Source organism: Phodopus roborovskii, unplaced genomic scaffold (genome assembly GCF_943737965.1).
Source record: "Phodopus roborovskii unplaced genomic scaffold, PHOROB, whole genome shotgun sequence".
Classification (NCBI taxonomy): domain Eukaryota; kingdom Metazoa; phylum Chordata; class Mammalia; order Rodentia; family Cricetidae; genus Phodopus; species Phodopus roborovskii.
The window spans coordinates 22766104-22785064 of NW_026126416.1; the positions used below are offsets into that span (position 1 = coordinate 22766104).

General features: G+C 51.5%; 1 protein-coding gene across 1 annotated transcript; it reads right to left on the reverse strand.

The window, feature by feature from the left end:
- Nucleotides 1-167: 167 nt before the first annotated feature.
- On the reverse strand, nt 168-18630 carry Hspa12b (heat shock protein family A (Hsp70) member 12B). The gene is made up of 13 exons (XM_051183356.1): nt 18431-18630; nt 11591-11650; nt 9861-9958; nt 8411-8535; nt 7059-7245; nt 6637-6741; nt 6243-6359; nt 4449-4623; nt 3679-3765; nt 3238-3342; nt 2872-3130; nt 2316-2419; nt 168-1621 (listed from the first exon to the last, which is right to left on the reverse strand). Exons 2-13 carry the CDS (start codon nt 11631-11633, stop codon nt 969-971), a joined length of 2058 nt encoding a protein of 685 aa, XP_051039313.1. The 5' UTR covers nt 11634-11650; nt 18431-18630; the 3' UTR covers nt 168-968.
- Nucleotides 18631-18961: the final 331 nt, after the last annotated feature.

Here is an 18961-nt window from a genome sequence, read left to right on the forward strand (position 1 = left end):
CAGTCTTCAGGGACTCTGAGGCTGGACAGACAGAAAGCAGCAGCTCCTTGCCGAGTCCCTTGTATCTGTGCAGCTGAAAACGGTCTTCCTTCTCTCTGGTACTTGTACTTCATACATTGCTCCCACTTACGAGGCTCCCCACTCTGGTGGTTCCAGGAGACTGCTGCTTTTCTTGACCACAGATGCTTTATTTTCACCTAAGGCAAGTTCTCAGGCAGGTCAAGTTGGCTGGAAGTGCCTGCCATTCCACACTTGGAGAAACTGAGGCCCACGGCTGGTCAGATTTCCTAACGGTATACTATCCTGATTAAGTGGCAGAGCTGGGACACCCCCTGCCTCGCCCCTGTGAACTCTGTCCTCCTGTGGCTGGGTTGGGGGCAAATGGGTCATTTATAAGCTGCTCATGGGTCCTTTGTGCACGCTGTGTCCACATCCCCTCCAAACTGCCTTCTCTGTAACAATGCACCCTCCTCCTGTCGGCCACTGTTCTGCAATTAACAGTCTTCACACCTGTCCCTTTAGCATGGGCTTACACACCCTCACCCCCTGCCTGCCCCGCATGAAACTGCTCTCTGGCTTCCTGTGGCTAGAGCTCAACAGTTAGTGAACACCGACCCTCGGGCCCAGTTCTGCACCTTGCCTGGTTCCTCAGCAGTTTTGCTTAACCTTCCTCTCAACCCTCAAGTTCAGGCCAGTGTTTAGTCCCCTGTTGCAGTCTGTCTTCGTGGTCACACACCTGCCAAGGCCCGCTCATCCTCTAACAAACCCCTTAGAAGTCTCTTATACCACCTCACCTCTTGGCGTTCTCTGTTGGAATAAGGGGACTTTTAGTGTTTCAGTCTGCAGACCAAGGCCCAATCCCAAAGCAAGTCTCCATGTGTCCTTACCACATTTCTCTCAGGGTAAGGAGAAAGGGGCGCTGCTATGAAAACTAGCATGTTCTTGTGTCCCCAACAAAAGGGGCGCTCTTAGTTGGAGAGAAAGTCAATGGCTGCTCGCACAGAGCGATTGGTGCTGACATCCACAGCAGTGACCTTAATCTCCGTATCGCCAAACTGCATGGCAGCCCGGATCTCACGGCGGTTGGGGGAAGTGCCTGTGTTTCCCGGGCAGCCTTCAGGCTCAAGCTCCAGGCTGAGTGCGCCACACTTGCGCACCCCAGGGTCAGTGATGAAGCGTGCATCCTCCGCAGCACAGCAGTACAGATTGATAAGCACACGCCTCTGGCCCGGGCACGCAGGGCAGTAGCTGCGCCGCACCTCCTCTCCCAGGGCCACCGACTGCTCTGCTGCCACGAAGCGCTCAAAGACATCAGTGCACCAGCGGCGCCCATCCCGAACCAGCAATTTCTCCGGTGGGTGGTGGCCAGGCACAAAACGGTTGAGCACGCCCACGCCATAAGTGAGAGGGGAGCGGCGCACCCGCACCACACCTGGTGCCTGGCCAAAGAGCACTGCTCCTTTGAGGATGGTGAGACCCACATCGTGCGGGACCACAACGCGCAGGCCCCGCGTGCCCAGCGCTGTCTGTACGGCATGCTGTAGCACAGCCGACTCTGCAAAGCCGCCCACCAGGAATAGCAACTTCACGCCCTGTACCTCAGGCCTATCCAGCAACATCTCTGCAGGGCAGGGACAGGTTTAGGGCGGGGTTCAGGAAGAGACAGAAGGGGACAGAGTCACTAAGGGTCACCATTTCATGGTAAGTGGCTGTTCTGCTGCTCCCACCAGTACTCTTTTTGGGGGATTTGGGTTTTCGAGACAGAGTTTCTCTGTAACTTTGGGGCCTGTTCTGGAGCTCTGTAGATCAGGCTGGACTCGAACTCACAGAGATTCACCTGTCTCTGCCTCCCAGGGGCTGGTATTAAAGGCATGCACCACCATGCCCAGCCCCACAGGGACTCTAAAAGCATCTGAAAGCCAGTCATTCCATAGAAAACAGCTTTCACTGAAGGGTCCTTACATGCCTCACTGATCCTGCCTGATCAGTGACCAAAACATCCTACCTTTGCTACCATCCCGTTAAGGGTAAGACTCAGGAATGCATTTACTCTGTTCAGGGCAGTGTGCCCATTCTATATACACTATCAGCTCATTTAGTACCCTTTACAAAATGGGGAAATGGGGACATCAGGCCTCCTTTAACGTGGCAGGGCTATAAGCAATTCCTTAATCACAATGTGTTGTTTGCTCCAGGTATTACAGACAATTCTGGGTTTCACCCCAAGGTAAGGATGTATGGTGTTTTACAGGCATAGATAAAAGGAATTATTTCTGAACCTGAATTTGAGGATGAGGGGGCCTCCAGGCACTCACCTATGTGTTGGATGATCCCACTGACCGTGGGCTGAAACAGCTCGTTCATAGCCTCACAGGACATCCGGAGCATCCCCTGTGAAGACCACTTCACGAAGTTCACACTGTAGGATGTGAAGGAGACACACAAGTCCATGGGTCAGCCCAGCTGTTTGCTGCAACTTCTAGTCAGGGGTCCTCCCTTTGGGTATAAAGGGTAGACACCTGCCCTTATCCCCAGCCCAACTCTTCTGTCTGCCCTGCTCACTCAGGAGGTCACAAACAGCTTACCTTTACTTCAGTGTAGCAGAGCCGAGAGCACTGAGTAGCAGGGTGGGACAGGGAGAAGATAAAAATTGCAACCTCTGTCCCTTATGGCGCTCCAGTTTGGGGACTGCGGATTCCAGACTGCTGATAAACCTGCCCCACCACCCAGCACTCACACCCTGCCTCCTGCCACTGTCTCAGCTGGCACGGTTTATGTGTGTGGAACTGACCAGGCCCTGGAACCCACGACTCTCCCTTGCAAGGGCAGGCCACATTAGCAAACACTGCCTGAGCCCTGTCCCTGGCACACCTGCTCCTGCGCAGGGCAGTCTCCACGTTGTGGCCTCGTTGTTTGCGGTAGAAATCAATGAAAGAGAAGGGAAGGGAAATGTTGAGTGCTCCTGCACGGTGCGGGCCTGCAGTGCGTTTGCGGGCCTCGAAGGCAATGGTCAGATCCACCCAAGCTGCTGGCCGTTGCCTTTTGAATTTGGCAATGAAGTCCTCTCCGAATATGCGGCAGAGCAGCTGCTCAAAGGCCAGGTCCACCCCCACTGCACCATAAGGGCCGCCTGCAGCAGGTGGGAGACAGAGAGGGTGTCATTGCCAGATAGGCCACCAGGGGACGACAGAGGCCCTGTGCGATCTGGGTCACATGGGTTCTGGTTGGTCTACTCGCCAGAAGCCTTGTAGAGCTCCTTGAGGGTGCCGTGAGGCTGCTCCAGCTGGTGTACGGTCAGGTCCACAGTGCCACCCCCACAGTCTGCCACCATGTAGCGGTCTCCTGCACGGCCGATACAGGTAAAATTAAAGGCCTGTCTCTCACTTTCAGCCTTGTACCTCCCGTCCCCAGTCTCCGACCCTGCTCCAAGCCCAGCCTTGGGGGACAGAATAGGAGTGGGGAGGGAGGTGAAGGGCTTCATCTCAGGCTACCAAATAAGGATTTGAGGCTTGAACATAGAACAGAATCTCATGGAAGAATGAGTTAGGTAGGGGGCAGTTGCAAGCAGATGGGGTATAGATGACCGAGGGAAGATGAAGGCTGCACAGATGGGCCCTTCACAGTTCCTGCAGGTTCTCTACGTTATCTGAGGTGTTCCTTCATACCCCATTGTCTCACCTTCTTGCATCTCTGCCCACAGTTCTCCCACACCAGACTCCACCAGGAATGTTCGGCTGTGGCGAGACCTCCGCAGCTGCTCCCGGGCTGGGGTTGGGCACAGCAGGACAGTGCGGTTAGGAGCTGCCACTCTCAACCCTTCTCCTCACCAAGGCTGTCGCTGGCACTTCAACAACACTGATCCCAATCCCAGGCACTAGAAACAGTTAGAAGCACCTCCGGATACCGGACTTCTTGACACAGAGGGAACGGGCCCTGGCACAATCAGGCCCCAAAGGCTTTGAGGGATCTGAGAGAAGTATTGCCAAGTGTCCCAGGTAAGCTCAGGACTTGTGGCCTCTCCCTTCTAGGGAGATCACATTTAGGAGGATGACCAAAATGGACCCCAATTGTTCTTGGCCTGAGTGCCTGGGTCTGGCTGCAAGAGCTTTGGCTGCTGAGGGGCAGGGCAGGGTTGATGTGGGGTAACAGTTGATGGAGTGGTTGTTTTAAGGAAAAGCCTCTGAAGAGGAGGCTGGAACCCAGCTTGCTCCCTTGTTAGTGTTCATTGAGCACCTGACCCTCGGACTCCTTCCTTGGTCAAGGTGAGGTTGTCTCCAACCTGGGGTCCTGGAGCCAGGGCCATGTCTCCTTCACACTGAACTCCACCAGGGATCTTGGGTCCCTCAGGATGGTGACTCCCCCTTTCCATCCTAGACATAGCTAACCTTCCAACCTCTCAAGGGTTCTTGCCTTGAAACCAGCACTAGGCAGAAACCCTGACAGCTCACCATGGCGAAAGCTGGAGTCAATGGATCTGCGCTCACCCAGGCGCCCACCACCTACGGTCCGGCTACTCAGGTCCATGAGTTGGTGCAGGCGAAGCTTTCGACAGTAGACGGAGGCAGCCTCAGGCTCCAGGGCAATGAGGAGTTTTTCTGCATCCTCTCGAGATACCAGACCAGCCTGGGGATAGGTGGTGGCCAGCAACACAGACTTTCATGTAAGATAGTACTCTGGGGCCTGGGTGTTCCAACCTCTCTTCCACCACACACCGTCCATGCTAGGCCTGTCAGGCCCCTTCATGCTACACACAGTTAAAGCTGCAGCACAGCCACTGTGAGGTCAGGCTAGTGAGGGCCAGGGCCGAGGAGCCAGTGGCTTACCGAGCATCAAAAAAATGGCATGGTTGCAGCAAGTTTCCCATACCGACCGAGGTACAGAGCTGGCTAACTTAAGCGCTGGCTGTAATGTGCTGAGGAACTTGGGGACTGGAGGGTGGGAGCAGTGGACTGTGAGGAATGATGGAGCACTGCCCAGCTCACCAGGCTGGTGTTAGATATTGGCCATAGGTTGCCCCATTCCCAGGAGAACTTTGTTCCCAGAGAATCAGCTATAGCAGGAAGGAAATAGTGAAATTCCAGGCACCACGACAGGCCAGTGGGGGTACTTGAGAAACACTCAAAACCTGTCATTTCCTGCAGCAGCAGGACAAAGGCTCTCTCTAGGGAGTTTAGAGTTCATGGGATTCCATGCATTCTGATCAGGTCAGGAAGAGGGAGGCAGGTAGGAATGGAGGCTTCCTGCCCTGGGCCAGCCCTTTCTGTGCTGGCATCATGGAGCATTGTGGGAGAAAGCAGGGCAGGTAAATGGCAGGCGTGCTTGTTCAGTCTGGGGACATCTGATCCCTGCAGAGCAGCACACTGAGCTCAAAGTCAACTCCCTCTAGGGACAAGCAAAGGCACCCACAGTTCTTTCATCTGACCCACAGGTAAAGGCATACTGGTACCTCTCCAAGGAGGCAGAATGCAGGCTTGAGATACTTTTTGGATGTCTTAGGGTCTGTTCCTCAAGGCTCCAGGGGCAGAGCCAAGCAACCCACCTTGCTCTGTGAGGCCTCTGTCCCCATTGGAGAGGGTAGTGTCTGAACCCCACATTCTATGATTGGAAGACATCACACTTTGGCCAGAATCATCTCCCTTTGTAGCTAAATAGTCCCTTCCATCTGGGAAGATGCCTGGGGAGGAGTGGAGGTTCGCAAAATACTGCTGAGGACCAAAGTGGCTGTCTCTGGTCCCTGCCTGCTCCTGCTTTAGACATCTGTCCCACCTCACATGGACAAGCGCCCCTTCCACCCCACCAGCAAGCAATGGCAGGCAGCTATGGACCCTGGCCGCACCATGGCCAACTCAGTGCCACAATCCTCCCTCTGGGGCTTCCTGTAGAGCAGGTTGAAGCTAGACTCCAGCAGGACCACGTCCTTACGCATCACTCTCCGGCCCTCCGCCCTCTTTGTCCTGAGAGCCTGTCTTCAACAGACTATATACACAATACTGCCTATCGTGGGTTCTGCTTCTCTGGGACTTGACAGGATACCATCTATGATGGCCTATGCCTGTGTCCAATTGCCTTTGTTCTTGAAGACCCACCCCCTCTCTTGGAGACAACAGCTTCCCAAAAATCCCAGCAAGGGTGAATATCTTCACACAATGATTTTGTGGTCCTCAGGGTTGAAGGGTGGATGAGGCATGCACCCACAGGACCATCTTGGGGCCTGGGGCACAGTTCTGCCTGCACATTCTCACCAAGTAGGCAGCCTCTCTCATGAACTGCTTAGCTGGCTGTTTCCAGATGGCTGGCACAGTCAACACCCAGCGCACGGTGTCCTTCTGGAACATGCATGGGCTCTGTTCTCTCAGCTCCTGCAGTAGGGGAGGACTGTGAGGTGAAAGCTGGCCCAAAGCATTTTCAGACCCCCTTGGGAGCTGGAAGGACTCAAGTCACAGTGAGGACTTCCCAGCTTGGGAAGGTCTGTTGCTGGAGTGGGAAGTCTAATTTTCACCTGACTGGCCCAAATACAAGTCCTAACAGACAGGTCAGGGGACTGGAGATGGACTGTCACCATCTGGACTCAGGGTGGGGTGAGGGGCCAGGATAGGGGTCTCTGCCCCAGTTGGTGGGTTGGGAAGGGCAGCACACCTGAAGGGCATGCTCCTTGAAGAAGCGGAGGGCATGGGCAAACACCTCCAGGGCCAGCATCTGCTTCCCATTCACGGCCTCCAGCTGGGTCTTCAAGGTAAGATCCTGGCAGAGACACAGGGCCACTCTGCAGGAGGCCATAGCTCTGCCCCCTTTCCTGAGCATTTCTTCCTTATAATCACCCCATATCCCCTTGCATCTTCCTCTCTTGGCCTCCCATTAGCTCTGCCCCAGCCATTCTCTAGTCCTGCCCTAACCCACCTCTGCATCATGCACACTTCTGTTCCGCCCATTATCCCCCCATTTCAGCTCCTAGTTAGACTGTTCCTCTGGCCTTTTAGCTATGTCCTGCCCTGCACTAACACTGCCTGCTCCCGTCATGGCTCCACCTCCCTGGTGGGAGCCTGGCCACATTGTCTCACAGTGGCGCTGTGAATCTTCATTTTAAACTTCTCAAAGTAGAGCCAGTCCCGAGCCTCCTCAGGGTCTAGGTCGTGGTAGTAGTCTCGGGCAGTGTAGCCAAAACTGTGAAAGACACCCTCTGGGGTCAGCAGCAGACAAGTAGGGGTCTTCTGGTTGGCCACACCTGGGTCTCCCCCCTCCCATTTCCTGCAAAGACAAAAGCAATCAGGGGAGCCAGAGGCAACATTCCTACAGTTGAGTGCTGGCTCAGTTGTGTGACCATGGCCAAGAGCAGGACACGACTTCCTGAGCTTCCATTTTCCCCCCTCATCTGTAAAAAGAAAATAATGGAACTGGGAGTGGTGACTGCAATGCCAGCATTCGGGAGGCTGAGGCAGGATGACTGCCAGCCCGATCTACAGACTGAGACCATCTCTCAAACACTGCCCCCCCCCCAATAATAATAGTATGTATCTCAGGATTTCATGGAAATGAAATGGTGCCAATTTACATCCCTCTATAAATGCTGCCCATGGGATCCTCTCTGTCCAAGGGACTCTGAGAGGCCTCTAGGTAGGCTGTCTCATTTGACCTCTCCTCTGTATTATTATCAACAATGGCAAGCTATCATTCCACGTGTCTGGCCTCCTGATATGTTTTCCTGGGACCCTAGCAGAAGCCATCTCTGGCCCAGTCCAAGGCCGAATTACTTCAATGTCTTTTATGATTCCTTCCTTTGTTTTCCTTCCCCCTCCCTCTCTCCCTCCCTCCCTCCCTCCTTGTCTCCCTCTCTTCCTCCCTTTCTGTTATTTTAGAGCCTAGGCTGGGCATGGTGGCACCCATAACCCTGTCACCGGGGGGACAGGCTGAGGAGGGGGATGAGTGGATCTCCAGAGCTCCATGGCCAGCTAGTCTAGCCAATCAGTGAGCTCTGGGTCCAGTGAGAGGTACCATGTCAATAAAAGAAGGTGGACAGTGACAGAGGAAGACAATTGCTGACCTTTGGCCTTGATATGCATGCACACATGCACAAATACACACTACACACCATGCACACACACTTAAAAAATTAAAACATACACCCAAAATTAAGCCCAAGAACACTTGTGTAGCATGCTTGTGGCTCTGGGTTTGATGTTCAGCACTGCAAATAAATAAATGAAGCTCAACATTCCTGTAGTGGGTGTGAGGACTCCAAATAAGGCTGAAACTCAGACCTGAAGTCCATTCTCTAGCCTTCTGTCCCAGTGAAGAGTCCTAGAGATGCAAGGGGCTCTGATAAGACCCTGCCCCATGATTATCTCCAAGACCAGGCCTGTCCCAGAGTTTGAGGTACTTCTCCAGCCCAGTCTCCCAGTCCAGCTGCCCTTACCTCATCATGTGGATGGCCTCAGGGTCACTAGCAAAGCTGAAGGCATAACCACTGGATGTGGTCCCAAAATCGATGGCTACAACCACAGAGAAGGAGGCCTGCTGTGGAGCACGGGTCTCTGGCTTCTGCAAGTCCAAGACCTAAAGTTAGCCAGTAACTAAGAGGAACTCCTTCCCTTCACTGCCTTGGCCCAAAGCAGCTTTGCCCCAGTCCCATTGGCCCCCTTCCTGGGTTTAAACCACACCTGCTCTGGGCTGAGACCTGGCCAGGGCCACCTGCCTGGATAGTGCAAGGCCTCTCAGGTAGCCATGGCAGTTTGGGGTTAAAACCACTGCCGTGTAGCTTCCAGTTACCTGACTGCTGCCCAGACTCACTCTTGCACCATTTTCACTGCCCGCTATTAATTAGCCTTGCCCCAGCTGGGAGCAATTAGGCTTTTCTGGTCTGTTTTCTGCTATTTGGATGTGCACACTTTACCTTTTCCTTTTGTGACACAAACCAGACTCTGGTTTTGTAGAAGAGAGGAGGGGCCCCAATGCATGTGCAGAATTGTCCCTACTTCTCCCAAGCTAGGTCTGGGCTCCCTGAGGACAAGAGGGACCCCCAAGCTGACGACAAGGACAAAGTCACATGGGGTAGGTAACCCAGGAAAGCCGTGAGGACAGAGACTATGCCTTAGAAACTTCGATTGTGCAGTTTCTAAGTTTTTGTTTGTGTGTTTTGTTTTTGTTTTTTGAGACAGGGTTTCTCTGTGGCTTTGGAAGCTGTCCTGGAACTAGCTCTTGTAGACCAGGATGGCCTCAACTCACAGAGAACCACCTGCCTCTGACTCCCAAGTGCTGGGACTAAGGGTGTGTGCCACCACCGCCCAGTTTAAGTTTCTATTAAAAAAAAAAAAACATTTATTTAATGTATATGTGTGATCTATCTGCACATACATGCCTTTATGCCAGAAGAGGGCATCAGGTCACATTACAGATGGTTGTGAGTCACCATGTGGGTGCTGGGAATTGAACTCAGGACCTCTGGAAGGGCAGCCAGTGCTCTTAACCACTAAGCCAACTCTCTAGCCCTCTAAATATTTTTTTAAACAATATACATCTCCCTGAGATGGGACTCAGAGCATGTTAGGGCTCTGGTGGGCAGGAGCAGTACTGTAAGGACCTAGAAAAGTCACATGCCTGCTAAGCAGGTCAGCCTCAGCGGTGTCCGGGGGTCATCCTGCCACATGGAGTGGAGGGAGGGAGTTACCTAGAGCTTATGTTTTCAGGAGAATTGGTACCTACAGTCTCAGGCCATGGCACACATGGCTAGCGTGCCAGCGGTGGGAGGCCTGGCGGCATGCCTCTGTACCTTTCTTCAGTCTAGTTCCTGCCACAGCCCTGCCAGGGACCTCCCTCCTCCATACCACCCAGGCCACCTACTACCCAAATTCCCAATCAGGGCTTACTGGAGACTGTGAAGGCGTGAGGGGAGCGATGCCACAGCTTTCCTGGGTCCTTGGGGAGCTGGGTGGGCTTGGCACTGGGGATCTCTGTGGGCTAGAGCCTGTAGAGGAAAGAGGCCTGGAACAATCTGGGAAGCAGGATCCCAGGCCTCGCACAAGGGCTCTACCTGTTCCCACTGAGCCTGGCTGAGGTGAAGGGCATTTGTTGGGGGAAGGAGACAGAAGGGAGCAGGAAGGACATTCATGATGCAGATGCAGGATCGGTCCATGATGCCTGGACCGATCAGATGCACCTGCTCCTCTGGATGGTGACTTGTGTGTGTCACCTGGGCACAGTTTCCCAAGTGCCCTTAAAGCACACACAGGATGATAGGAGGAGGCAGAGAAGCACTTTGTAGTAGAAAGATGGTCTGGAGATGGGTAGGCAGGAGCAATGCACAGATAGGTTCCTGTGACAGGGCTGGAGGGGACTACAGATGCAAGAGGCTGTGATATGGGAGGTAAGGCCCAGAGGCAGGCTGCTCCTCTCCGATATTAAGCCAGGTCACATGGTTCTAATCAGGACTTGAGGGAGCTCTCCCATTCCCAAAGGGCACAGGCAGGACCAGAAGGGGAAGGCAGAGCCCACCCCTGGCCTGGCTGTTTCCGGGGATGTCCTCAGCACCAGGAATTTTGGTCACCTGTCCCAGCTCCCATGCATACACTCAATTTAGCACCTGGGGGAAGAAGGGTCACTGAAGGGCCCAGCCTGGGCTAGACTTAAGGGTCTAGGAAACAGAGCAACCTTTAGGGGGCCCCAGGTGTGGCTTGAATTTGACACCTGTGGGTCAGGAAGGCATTGAAATCACTAGTCACCATCCCATCAAGGTTTGCTAAGGGTCATGGGAGGGGGTGGCACTGAGACAGACCCTGATGCCAGTGGATATGGCTAGGGAGGCTCACAAGAGGAGTATGGGATCTGGCATGAAGGCCTATGTCAGCAGGTCTGACCGGCTGTACTCTGGGCCAGGGCCGGCTGCACTCCCTCAGCTTGTCAGTGGTCCATGACAGTGACCCGGTGATAACCCAGGAATGTATGGAAGGGTCTGTAGGAAGTGCCTGGACACAGTTGCAGTGTGTCCGGGTATCAGAAGAACAGGGTCAAGGCAGCTACAGGTCAAGATCCCCTTCCCTGGGCATCCAGTATGGACTAGGCGCTGCTTTCAGCTCTAATGTGAAAGGCAGTTGCTGTGGCTGGAGCCTGGGAAGGGAGGCAGGAAGGAAGGGCCCAGCCCACCAGGGCTTTGTGAATGGACTTCCTGAGGAGTGTCCCTCCTGCTTGCTGGCCTCCCACCCTGCAGAGAGCACAAAGCCTATACTCAATGAAAGCAGACGGCTGACTGAGTCCAGTGCATTCAGGCCCACCACAGACCACTCAATAGAACCACGAGGTTCTATTCACAGGGATCCACCCGCACACTTGCATACTTGCACAAGGCATATGCAAGTCCTTTGCACACAGACAAGCATATGTACACACGTGGGGGGGGCTTTGAATAGATACTTTCTGTATACAGACCATCCCTGCACACATGCACAGGCGGCACCATACACGCACACCCACATGCAGTGTAGAATTTACAGAATATTTCTCAGGAACTTGTGCTGAGAGAGGCAATTGCGGGCAGTGGCTAGTAGTCTCCATGCCAAGGCAAGTGGGGTGGTAGGCAGGGAGGGGCAAGTAGAGGTCTTACTGATATACAGCCCTTGAAGGCCCATTTCCGGAACAGTCAGCATCCTTGCAGTCTCTGTAGCTGTCAACAAGAACAGACAAGCAGAGTGAGACTTACTTGTTCTTTGCTCTTTCCCTGAATGCTATTCATGCTGTTTCTTTACTCCAATCCAGAGCCATTTGATGCTAATCCCTGATATCAAACTATTTCACCGACAAACCCCTCAGTGTGCCTCTCTTGGAGATAAAGATGTAGCCACACTCTGAAAACCATCACAATTCTGTTAGCATGTCTAACCAAGCCCCTTCGTCTCATCTAGAGCTCAGTCTCCACAGGCCTGGCTCATTTGGAAAAGTCTTTGCGCTGTGGGAACCATGACCCTCTTCAGTGTTTTCTGGAATTCACTTTGTGCCAGGTGCCGATCATATTTCTATTGTCTTCTGAGTAAGACTGCTTGCTGGTGGGTATGCCTGTATAACGTGTGTGTCTAGTGTTCAAGGAGGGTGACAGATCCCTTGGATCTGGAGTTACAGATAGCTGTGAGCCACCAAGTGGGTACTGGGAGCCTAGGTCCTTTGGAGGAGCAGTCAGGGCCCCTCACAGCCCAACTAATTCTGCAACCCCACAGTGGGCATCCTTAAGCTGTCCCCCCTGAGACCTCATTTCATTTGTGACCCTATTTTACATGAGAAATTTCCATGCAGTCCATGGTATATAATTATATGAAATAGGAATATAAATAAAATATTTATTCATATTAAGTCATAGAACTTTATTTGAAAACAATTCATATATATATACATATATATATAAAATTTTCCCACTTATTAAAGATAGAGGAAAATTTGAATAGTAATCAGATAGATGTGCTTGTTTTTTTTATATATATAAAAAAATGAAGTCTTAGCCAGGTATGGCAGTTCATGCCTCTACTCTGAGCACTTGGAAGGTGGAGACAGCAGGACCTGGAATTCAAGGTTAACTGTGGCTCCATATCAAGTGGGAGGGTAGTCTGGGGTACTTGTGGCCCTGCTTCAAGAAAACCATTAAATAAATGAGTATTGGCTGAATAGTTGATATTACAGAGTGTAAAGCATCTTCAGCTTCTGTGAGAGTTGACTGCTATTTTGATTTTCTAATGGCTGAGCTGAGAGCTGCTTTACATAAGTACATAGTACAGAATGACAGATGTATGTCTAGGGCCACTTCAGACAATGGCAGGAAATTCTTTTCTAACTCAAGTCAAAATTCATTTCATTTTCTTAAAAAATGAAGTTTAAATCAGCAACTCAAACAGCAGTCTTTAAAATCAAACACCCTCATGGTTGAAGAGATGGCCCAGAGGAACAGGGTACAGTTTCCAGCACCCACACAGCCTCTAAACCCACAACCCTCTCTAACTCCAGTTCCAAAGGATCCAATGCCCTTTTCCGGTCTCTGGGGTCACCAAGCATGAAAGCCGTGTGCAGACACACATGCAGACAAAGCATCCATACACAAAATAAAACTCTGTAATTAAACCAGCACGTTTCTATAAGGAGTCATAAAGGGGTTACATATTTCTGTATGTGCAGTAAAAACCTGCAGTTTCTCACACAGAGCAGTCTCAAATCTGAGATGAGGCGTTTCCGTCAGCTTCTGCTGATATTTCATGGTAGACCAGTGTGCAAAGGGAGTGTGTTGTGTGCCCAGAACCAACGCACACAAGTGTGACAGGGGCTAGCACTTCCAGAGATGACCGGATTTATTCAGATTATGATTTTGAAGTCATTTTCGGTCACTGAACATCCATCAAATTTATTGTTGCTGGCTTTTCATCTTCCCTGTTTAGTCCTTATAATGGGATCACTAGCCATGGTTTAGGAAGTGATGATAGGTGCCTGTTCTGGGGACTCGGGTGAGCATGATCAAACCAGCACGGAAGTAACTCTGAGGATGCCGAGCACACTAAGATGTGAAGATGACATCAGCGTGGGAGGGAAGAGCTGGGCTGGACCCTCCTTTAGACTTGGTTTTAAGTGAAGGGCAACAGAAAATCTTCAAGGTTTGGAAGCTGCAGGGCGGGGTGAAGCATGACTGTATCTGCACTTTGATGCTCCTGGCTGTGTGAGAGGGTGAGAGGATGCTGGAGAGTAGCATGGAAGCCAGAAGTCAGCTGGGCTGCTGTAGGCTTCCAGGCTATGGGTGGTGGTGAACTGTGCACCTCAGACACAAGGGGTGCCTTTCAGAGGCAGTGGTGTAAATCAGCAGAGCTGATCAGACCTGTTAAGTGGGCCTTAGGAGGAAACTTTTCTGACTTAAGCTGGGAGTTGGGAGGCAAGATAGAGAACACTAGATACAAGGCAGGCTGGCAGCAGGGACAGGCAGAGTGTGGATGCAGTCTCATACTGGGGTCAAAACAAGCAATCCGATATGTAGTCTGGAGACAGCGGGATGTCCCCGAGTTGGAGGTGTACATTAGAGTCACTGTCATGGGAATCTGGGAAGAGGCAGACTGGGAGGGAAGGGAGGAGACAGGACATTTCAAGACTGGGCAGGTGGAAGTAGGCTGATCAAGAACCCTCCTTTGGTTCAATGACAACCCCAGAAGAGAAGAGGGTGATACTATTTGAAGAAGTCCTTGAACAAAGGGGCTAGAGAGATAGCTCAGCAGTTAAGAGCATTTGTTGTTCCTGCAGAAGTCCTGGGTTCTGTTCCCAGCTCCTACACAGTGACTCACAACCATCCTTAACTCCACTTCTAGGGAGTCAATACCCTCTTCTGACCTCTGTGGGCACTAGGCACACATGTGGTGCCAGATAGACACCACACGAATAAAATTTTAAAAAATTTCTTTTTGGTTTTCTGAGACAGGATTTCCCTGTGTAGCTTTGTAGACCAGGCTGGCCTAGAACTCACAGAGATCTGCCTGCTTCTGCCTTCTGGGATTAAAGGCCTTCATCCACTGTCCTGCTTAAAAAAAAAAAAAAAATTAAAGAAGCCCGTAAGATAGCAAATACCTGTCCTATGGGCCCACAACAGATAAACCCAAGTAAAGCTGAATAAGAGAAGCTTGGCTGAGAAGAGTAGATATAAGCACCAGGAGGGAGGGAAGGAGAGTTATGTGCCATGTGTTTTCATTTTTAAACAAATTTAAAATTTCTAATTAGTATTTTTTGAGAGGGAAGGTAAGAAGTTGAACATGGAGGTGCAGGTGTGGTGTGGCTGTCAGAGGGCAACTTCTGGAAGTCACATCTCTGCTTCCACCTTTATGGGTTCCAGGGGTCAACCCCAGTCATCAGGCTTGCATGGCAAGTGCTTTTTTTTTTTTAAAAAAAAGACAGGTTTTCTCTGTGTAGCTTTGGAGCCTGTCCTGGAACTCACTCTGTAGACCAAGGAGTGCACCACCACTCCTATGGCAAGTGCTTTTACCCAATGATCCAGCTTGCTTCTCCAAGTTGATTTATTGGTCCAAGGTTATTTATTAATTATTTGTTGTAAGGTTATTTGTATTTTTGTTCCTAAAGTGGGAGGTATTTGAGCTTGAGGTTCTGGGGTCTAAGTTCTAAGCAAATGCCTCCAACTCATCAATAGTTTTGTTACTGAAAGTGTGATCTCAGGTCCGGCAGTGCCAGCATCACTATGTCCTACAGCAGCTTATGGAAATTCAGATTCCATCTATCCCTGACCTGCTGAATCAGGACTCCCCCCCCCATCTCCCTTTTCTGGTTTTTTTTGGGGGGGTTATTGTTTTTGTTCTGTTTTGTTTTCTGAGACAAGGTTTCTCTATATGGACCTAGCTGATCTGGAACTTGCTGTGTAGACCAGGCTGGTCTCGAACTCAGAGATCTTCCCACCTATGCCTCCCAAGTACTGAAATTAAAGGTGTGTGCCACCACTGCCTGGCCAGAACTTTAATGAGATTCCCAAAGTAATTCAGATTCTCCTTACAGTTCTTGCTCTGTGGTCTGCAATGCAGTATGAGCCCGGCTACCCCTTTAAACAAAGGTGGGGGCTCTCTGTGGCCTGATCAGGAAGTTTTGCTAACAGAACAGCAGCAGACAGAGCTGGGCAGCGGCACACCCATACACACAAGGATACTCCCTTGATCACACACCCAGCACCAGGGAAAGACAGACATCCAGGGTGCCCCAGTGTGGCCAGCACCATGGAGATTTCTAGACACATATCATCTTGCTTCCACGGCACTGGAGAGAAACAGTTGGCTGTAGCGGGGATCAAAATCAGGGAAAGGATGAGAGCGGGCTGAAGCTAAGGGATAATGAAGAAAGGCAAAGCAAATAGAGGGGACCTGTAAGAACCCTAGGAGTCAGGGCAGAAGTCTAGCTCAGATAAACTAGAGCTGGACACTACAAACTCTCCAGAGCGGACACTGTCTCTTGATTCTGAATCCACTTACATAGTGATGTGAGCTTGAAAGCATCCATAGCCAGGAGTATTTACACTGCGGAAATTGGCAAACATTACAAACCAGGCTTTTCTCTTTCTTAGAGAACTGTATTTATTGACATGACACTGTAGCAAAGCCCCAGTGGAATATGTATTGAGCATTTCTCTGTCATAGGCTAGAGTTAGGTACTGAGAACCACTTACTGAATGGATGGGTGAATGGATGGATAAATGGATGGACAGACGGATGGATGGATAGATGGATGGGTGGATTTTCTGGGCCAAGTTTATTGGCTAGCAGAAAATAATCTTGAACTTCTGAGAGAAAAAAACTTGAGTTGTCACTCTATGGCTTAATTCCATGTTACTAGCAGATGCCTATTCCTCTTCCAAAGCATAGCCCATTATGAAACATATAAGAGTATGTCACCTTGCTGGGCGTTGGTGGCACACACCTTTAATCCCAGCACTAGGGAGGCAGAGGCAGGTGGATCTCTGTGAGTTTGAGGCCACCCTGGTCTACAGAGCTAGTTCTAGGACAGGCTCCAAAACAATACAGAGAAACCCTATCTAGAAAAACAAACAAACAAAAAAGGAGTGTGTCACCTCTCTGTACCTCAGCATAAAGGGTGTCATTGTGCTTGGGAGGACCAACTCCAGCTTTGAAAGTGTTGGGAAAGGCAGGGGAGATGGGTGTGTGTGGACAGTGCCCTTTGCTTCTCTGTGTGGATTTGACTTTAGTACTGGGTCTTCCTGAGAGTTTTATTGTACCTATCCTGAGTTCTTTTTGAAGGAGGTAGGATCTGAAACAAACTGTGGTGAAGGGGTCTCCACAGATTCCCAAGAGACGGAGGTAAAGGGGCTAGCAGCTTTGCAGGGACACACACAGTGTCCAATGTGTTTTCAAGATCTTCCCACAATATCATGCATGTGTACCCCAAAACATTTGAGGGGAATGCTAAGGGGCTTAGGACAGCTAGGTCTTGTTAGAATACAAAGATGGGAACAGATTAAGGGGGGACCCCATCCCAGCGACTTCTAATTTCTGGGTGGTAACATCTGACTTTGAGAGTCACTGGGTAGAATAATTTGGTTTCCAGAAAGTAACTCCATTTCCAGATGGAAATTGCATGCCAGATCCAGGTCCCAGCCTGATCACTGATCTATCCTGTCTATGGCTGACTCCTCCTCTTCAGATGCACCCTGACTTACAGCCCTGATTGTTGTATAATAGGGATGGTCTGTCTGGACAGGCTGTGTCAGTGGGAACTCAGATACTTTCCCAGATCTCACAATAACCTAGAATTTTTTTCCCAGTAGACACAATTCTCCAAGGGTCTCTTCTTGGGTGGGTGACTAGGTGAGTACCTATGATCATCAGAATCCTGCAGGTGTGTGGTGTTGCTGGGTTTCCTATTTCTATGTGATGCCCGTTGAGAACAAAGAACCAGCTCAGATATTAACAGGTCTCTCTTCTCTGGAACCGAATGATGCTGCCTGCTTAGCACACTGCCAGCCCTTAATTTCAACAGGACTGTCAGCAGGCTGAGGCTACAGACATTTATCTCTTCCAAGGGTCAGGTCAGAAATGGCACCCAAAGGCTGCCCCACCCCGTTCTTGGGAGATGACTTCAAGGAGAGGGGACCAGGAAAAGGCTATGGAATAAGGAGGCTGCTGTCTCTTGTAATGACTAGGGGTGATGGAAATGGCCATCAATGTCTCTGATCTCTGCTGCAGCTTTGCTTTTCATATATGTAGCATCGTTTTGGGTACTCATCATAGGAATAACTAGTTCACAATCTCTGTCCCACTGAAACCTAAAGTCCTCTCATCCCTGTCCACTGTCTCCAGTGAAGTTTTTCACTTTCCATTGCTCAGTCTGCTCAAGGCAGCTTCAACAATTGTTCCTGCCTTCCCCTTTCTCCACGGGACAGACTTACTCCATGGGACAGACTAACTCCAGACATAGCTTCTTCAAGCCTGGAGAAGCCCAGACCCCACCCAACTTGGATCCCCACCCTGGCCTCTTTGACAGAAACCTAAGGTCTCTGGCATATTGATACCCTGGTCACCCAGATGCTTTCCCACATCCTTGGACCTCAGTGACTGGAGCCCCATAAGGCACCTCTTTGACACACAAATATTCAACCTCCAGTCTCATTTCTAGCCCAGGCAGCAGTTCCCACAACTAGTTAAGCGAGCAGGCCTCAGGTCACAGCGGCTCCTCTATAGCCACAACCCCGCTCCCCATGCACGGGGTCGGGTCGTTCCAGACCAAGCCTCCAGCGGAGGTCCCACAACCTTAGGTAGAAGCCAGAGTTCAGTTGTCTCCCCGGCTCTGACCAGCTGGCCAGCCTCCCCGAGGAGCTTGCAGATTTGCTCCCACCCAGTCCGCGACTTCACGGGCTTACAGTCCCAGACAGGAGCCTCTGCGCCTCCCTGGGGAGCCCATCGGTCCTTCCCCAGCTCACCTCCGCCCTGCGGACAGCTCCTCTGGTTCTGGCTTCTGGCGGCCTGGGTGCTAGTTCAGAACCCGCGGCAAGTCTGTTGTGGTCCTCGACGTACGCCAGGCCCGTCTCTGCACCCTCCCCCAGGCCGGATGGCAACGCTCACCGCCCAGATGTGTGAGCTGGGGCGGGGCCTGCCTGCGCAGAGCTCAGCCGAGGGGCCCAACCCGGTCCAGCGTCCCCGGCCCCTCCCAGCTTCTCTCAGCACTCGGGCCAGCGGCGCCTCCCCTGCTCGGAGGGCAGCCCAGGGGGTGGGTTGGGAGAAGGCAGAGGGGGAGGAGCAGGTGGGAGGAGAATTCCAGACCCTCCTAGGCCTTCTGCAGCTCCCACTTCCCCAGCTGCCCACCCTGGGGTTGGGCTTTGGCATCTGCTGTCTACAGCCTAGTCCCCTCAGAGGGCGACCCTATTCCACACCTCTGAAGTCTCCGCTTTTTCTTCAACACTTTTCCTAGCTGGTGTCTCCAATTGTCTTATGGAATTAAGAGTGAAGGCAGA

Coding starts and splice junctions, on each gene's coding strand:
- Hspa12b (XM_051183356.1), bottom strand. CDS start 11,633: ATGCTGACTGTTCCGGAAATGGGCCTTCAAGGGCTGTATATCA. Junction 2,420..2,871: donor ACTGCCCTGCGCAGGAGCAG/GTGTGCCAGGGA, acceptor CACATCCTACAG/TGTGAACTTCGTGAAGTGGT. Junction 1,622..2,315: donor TGGGATCATCCAACACATAG/GTGAGTGCCTGG, acceptor CCTGCCCTGCAG/AGATGTTGCTGGATAGGCCT.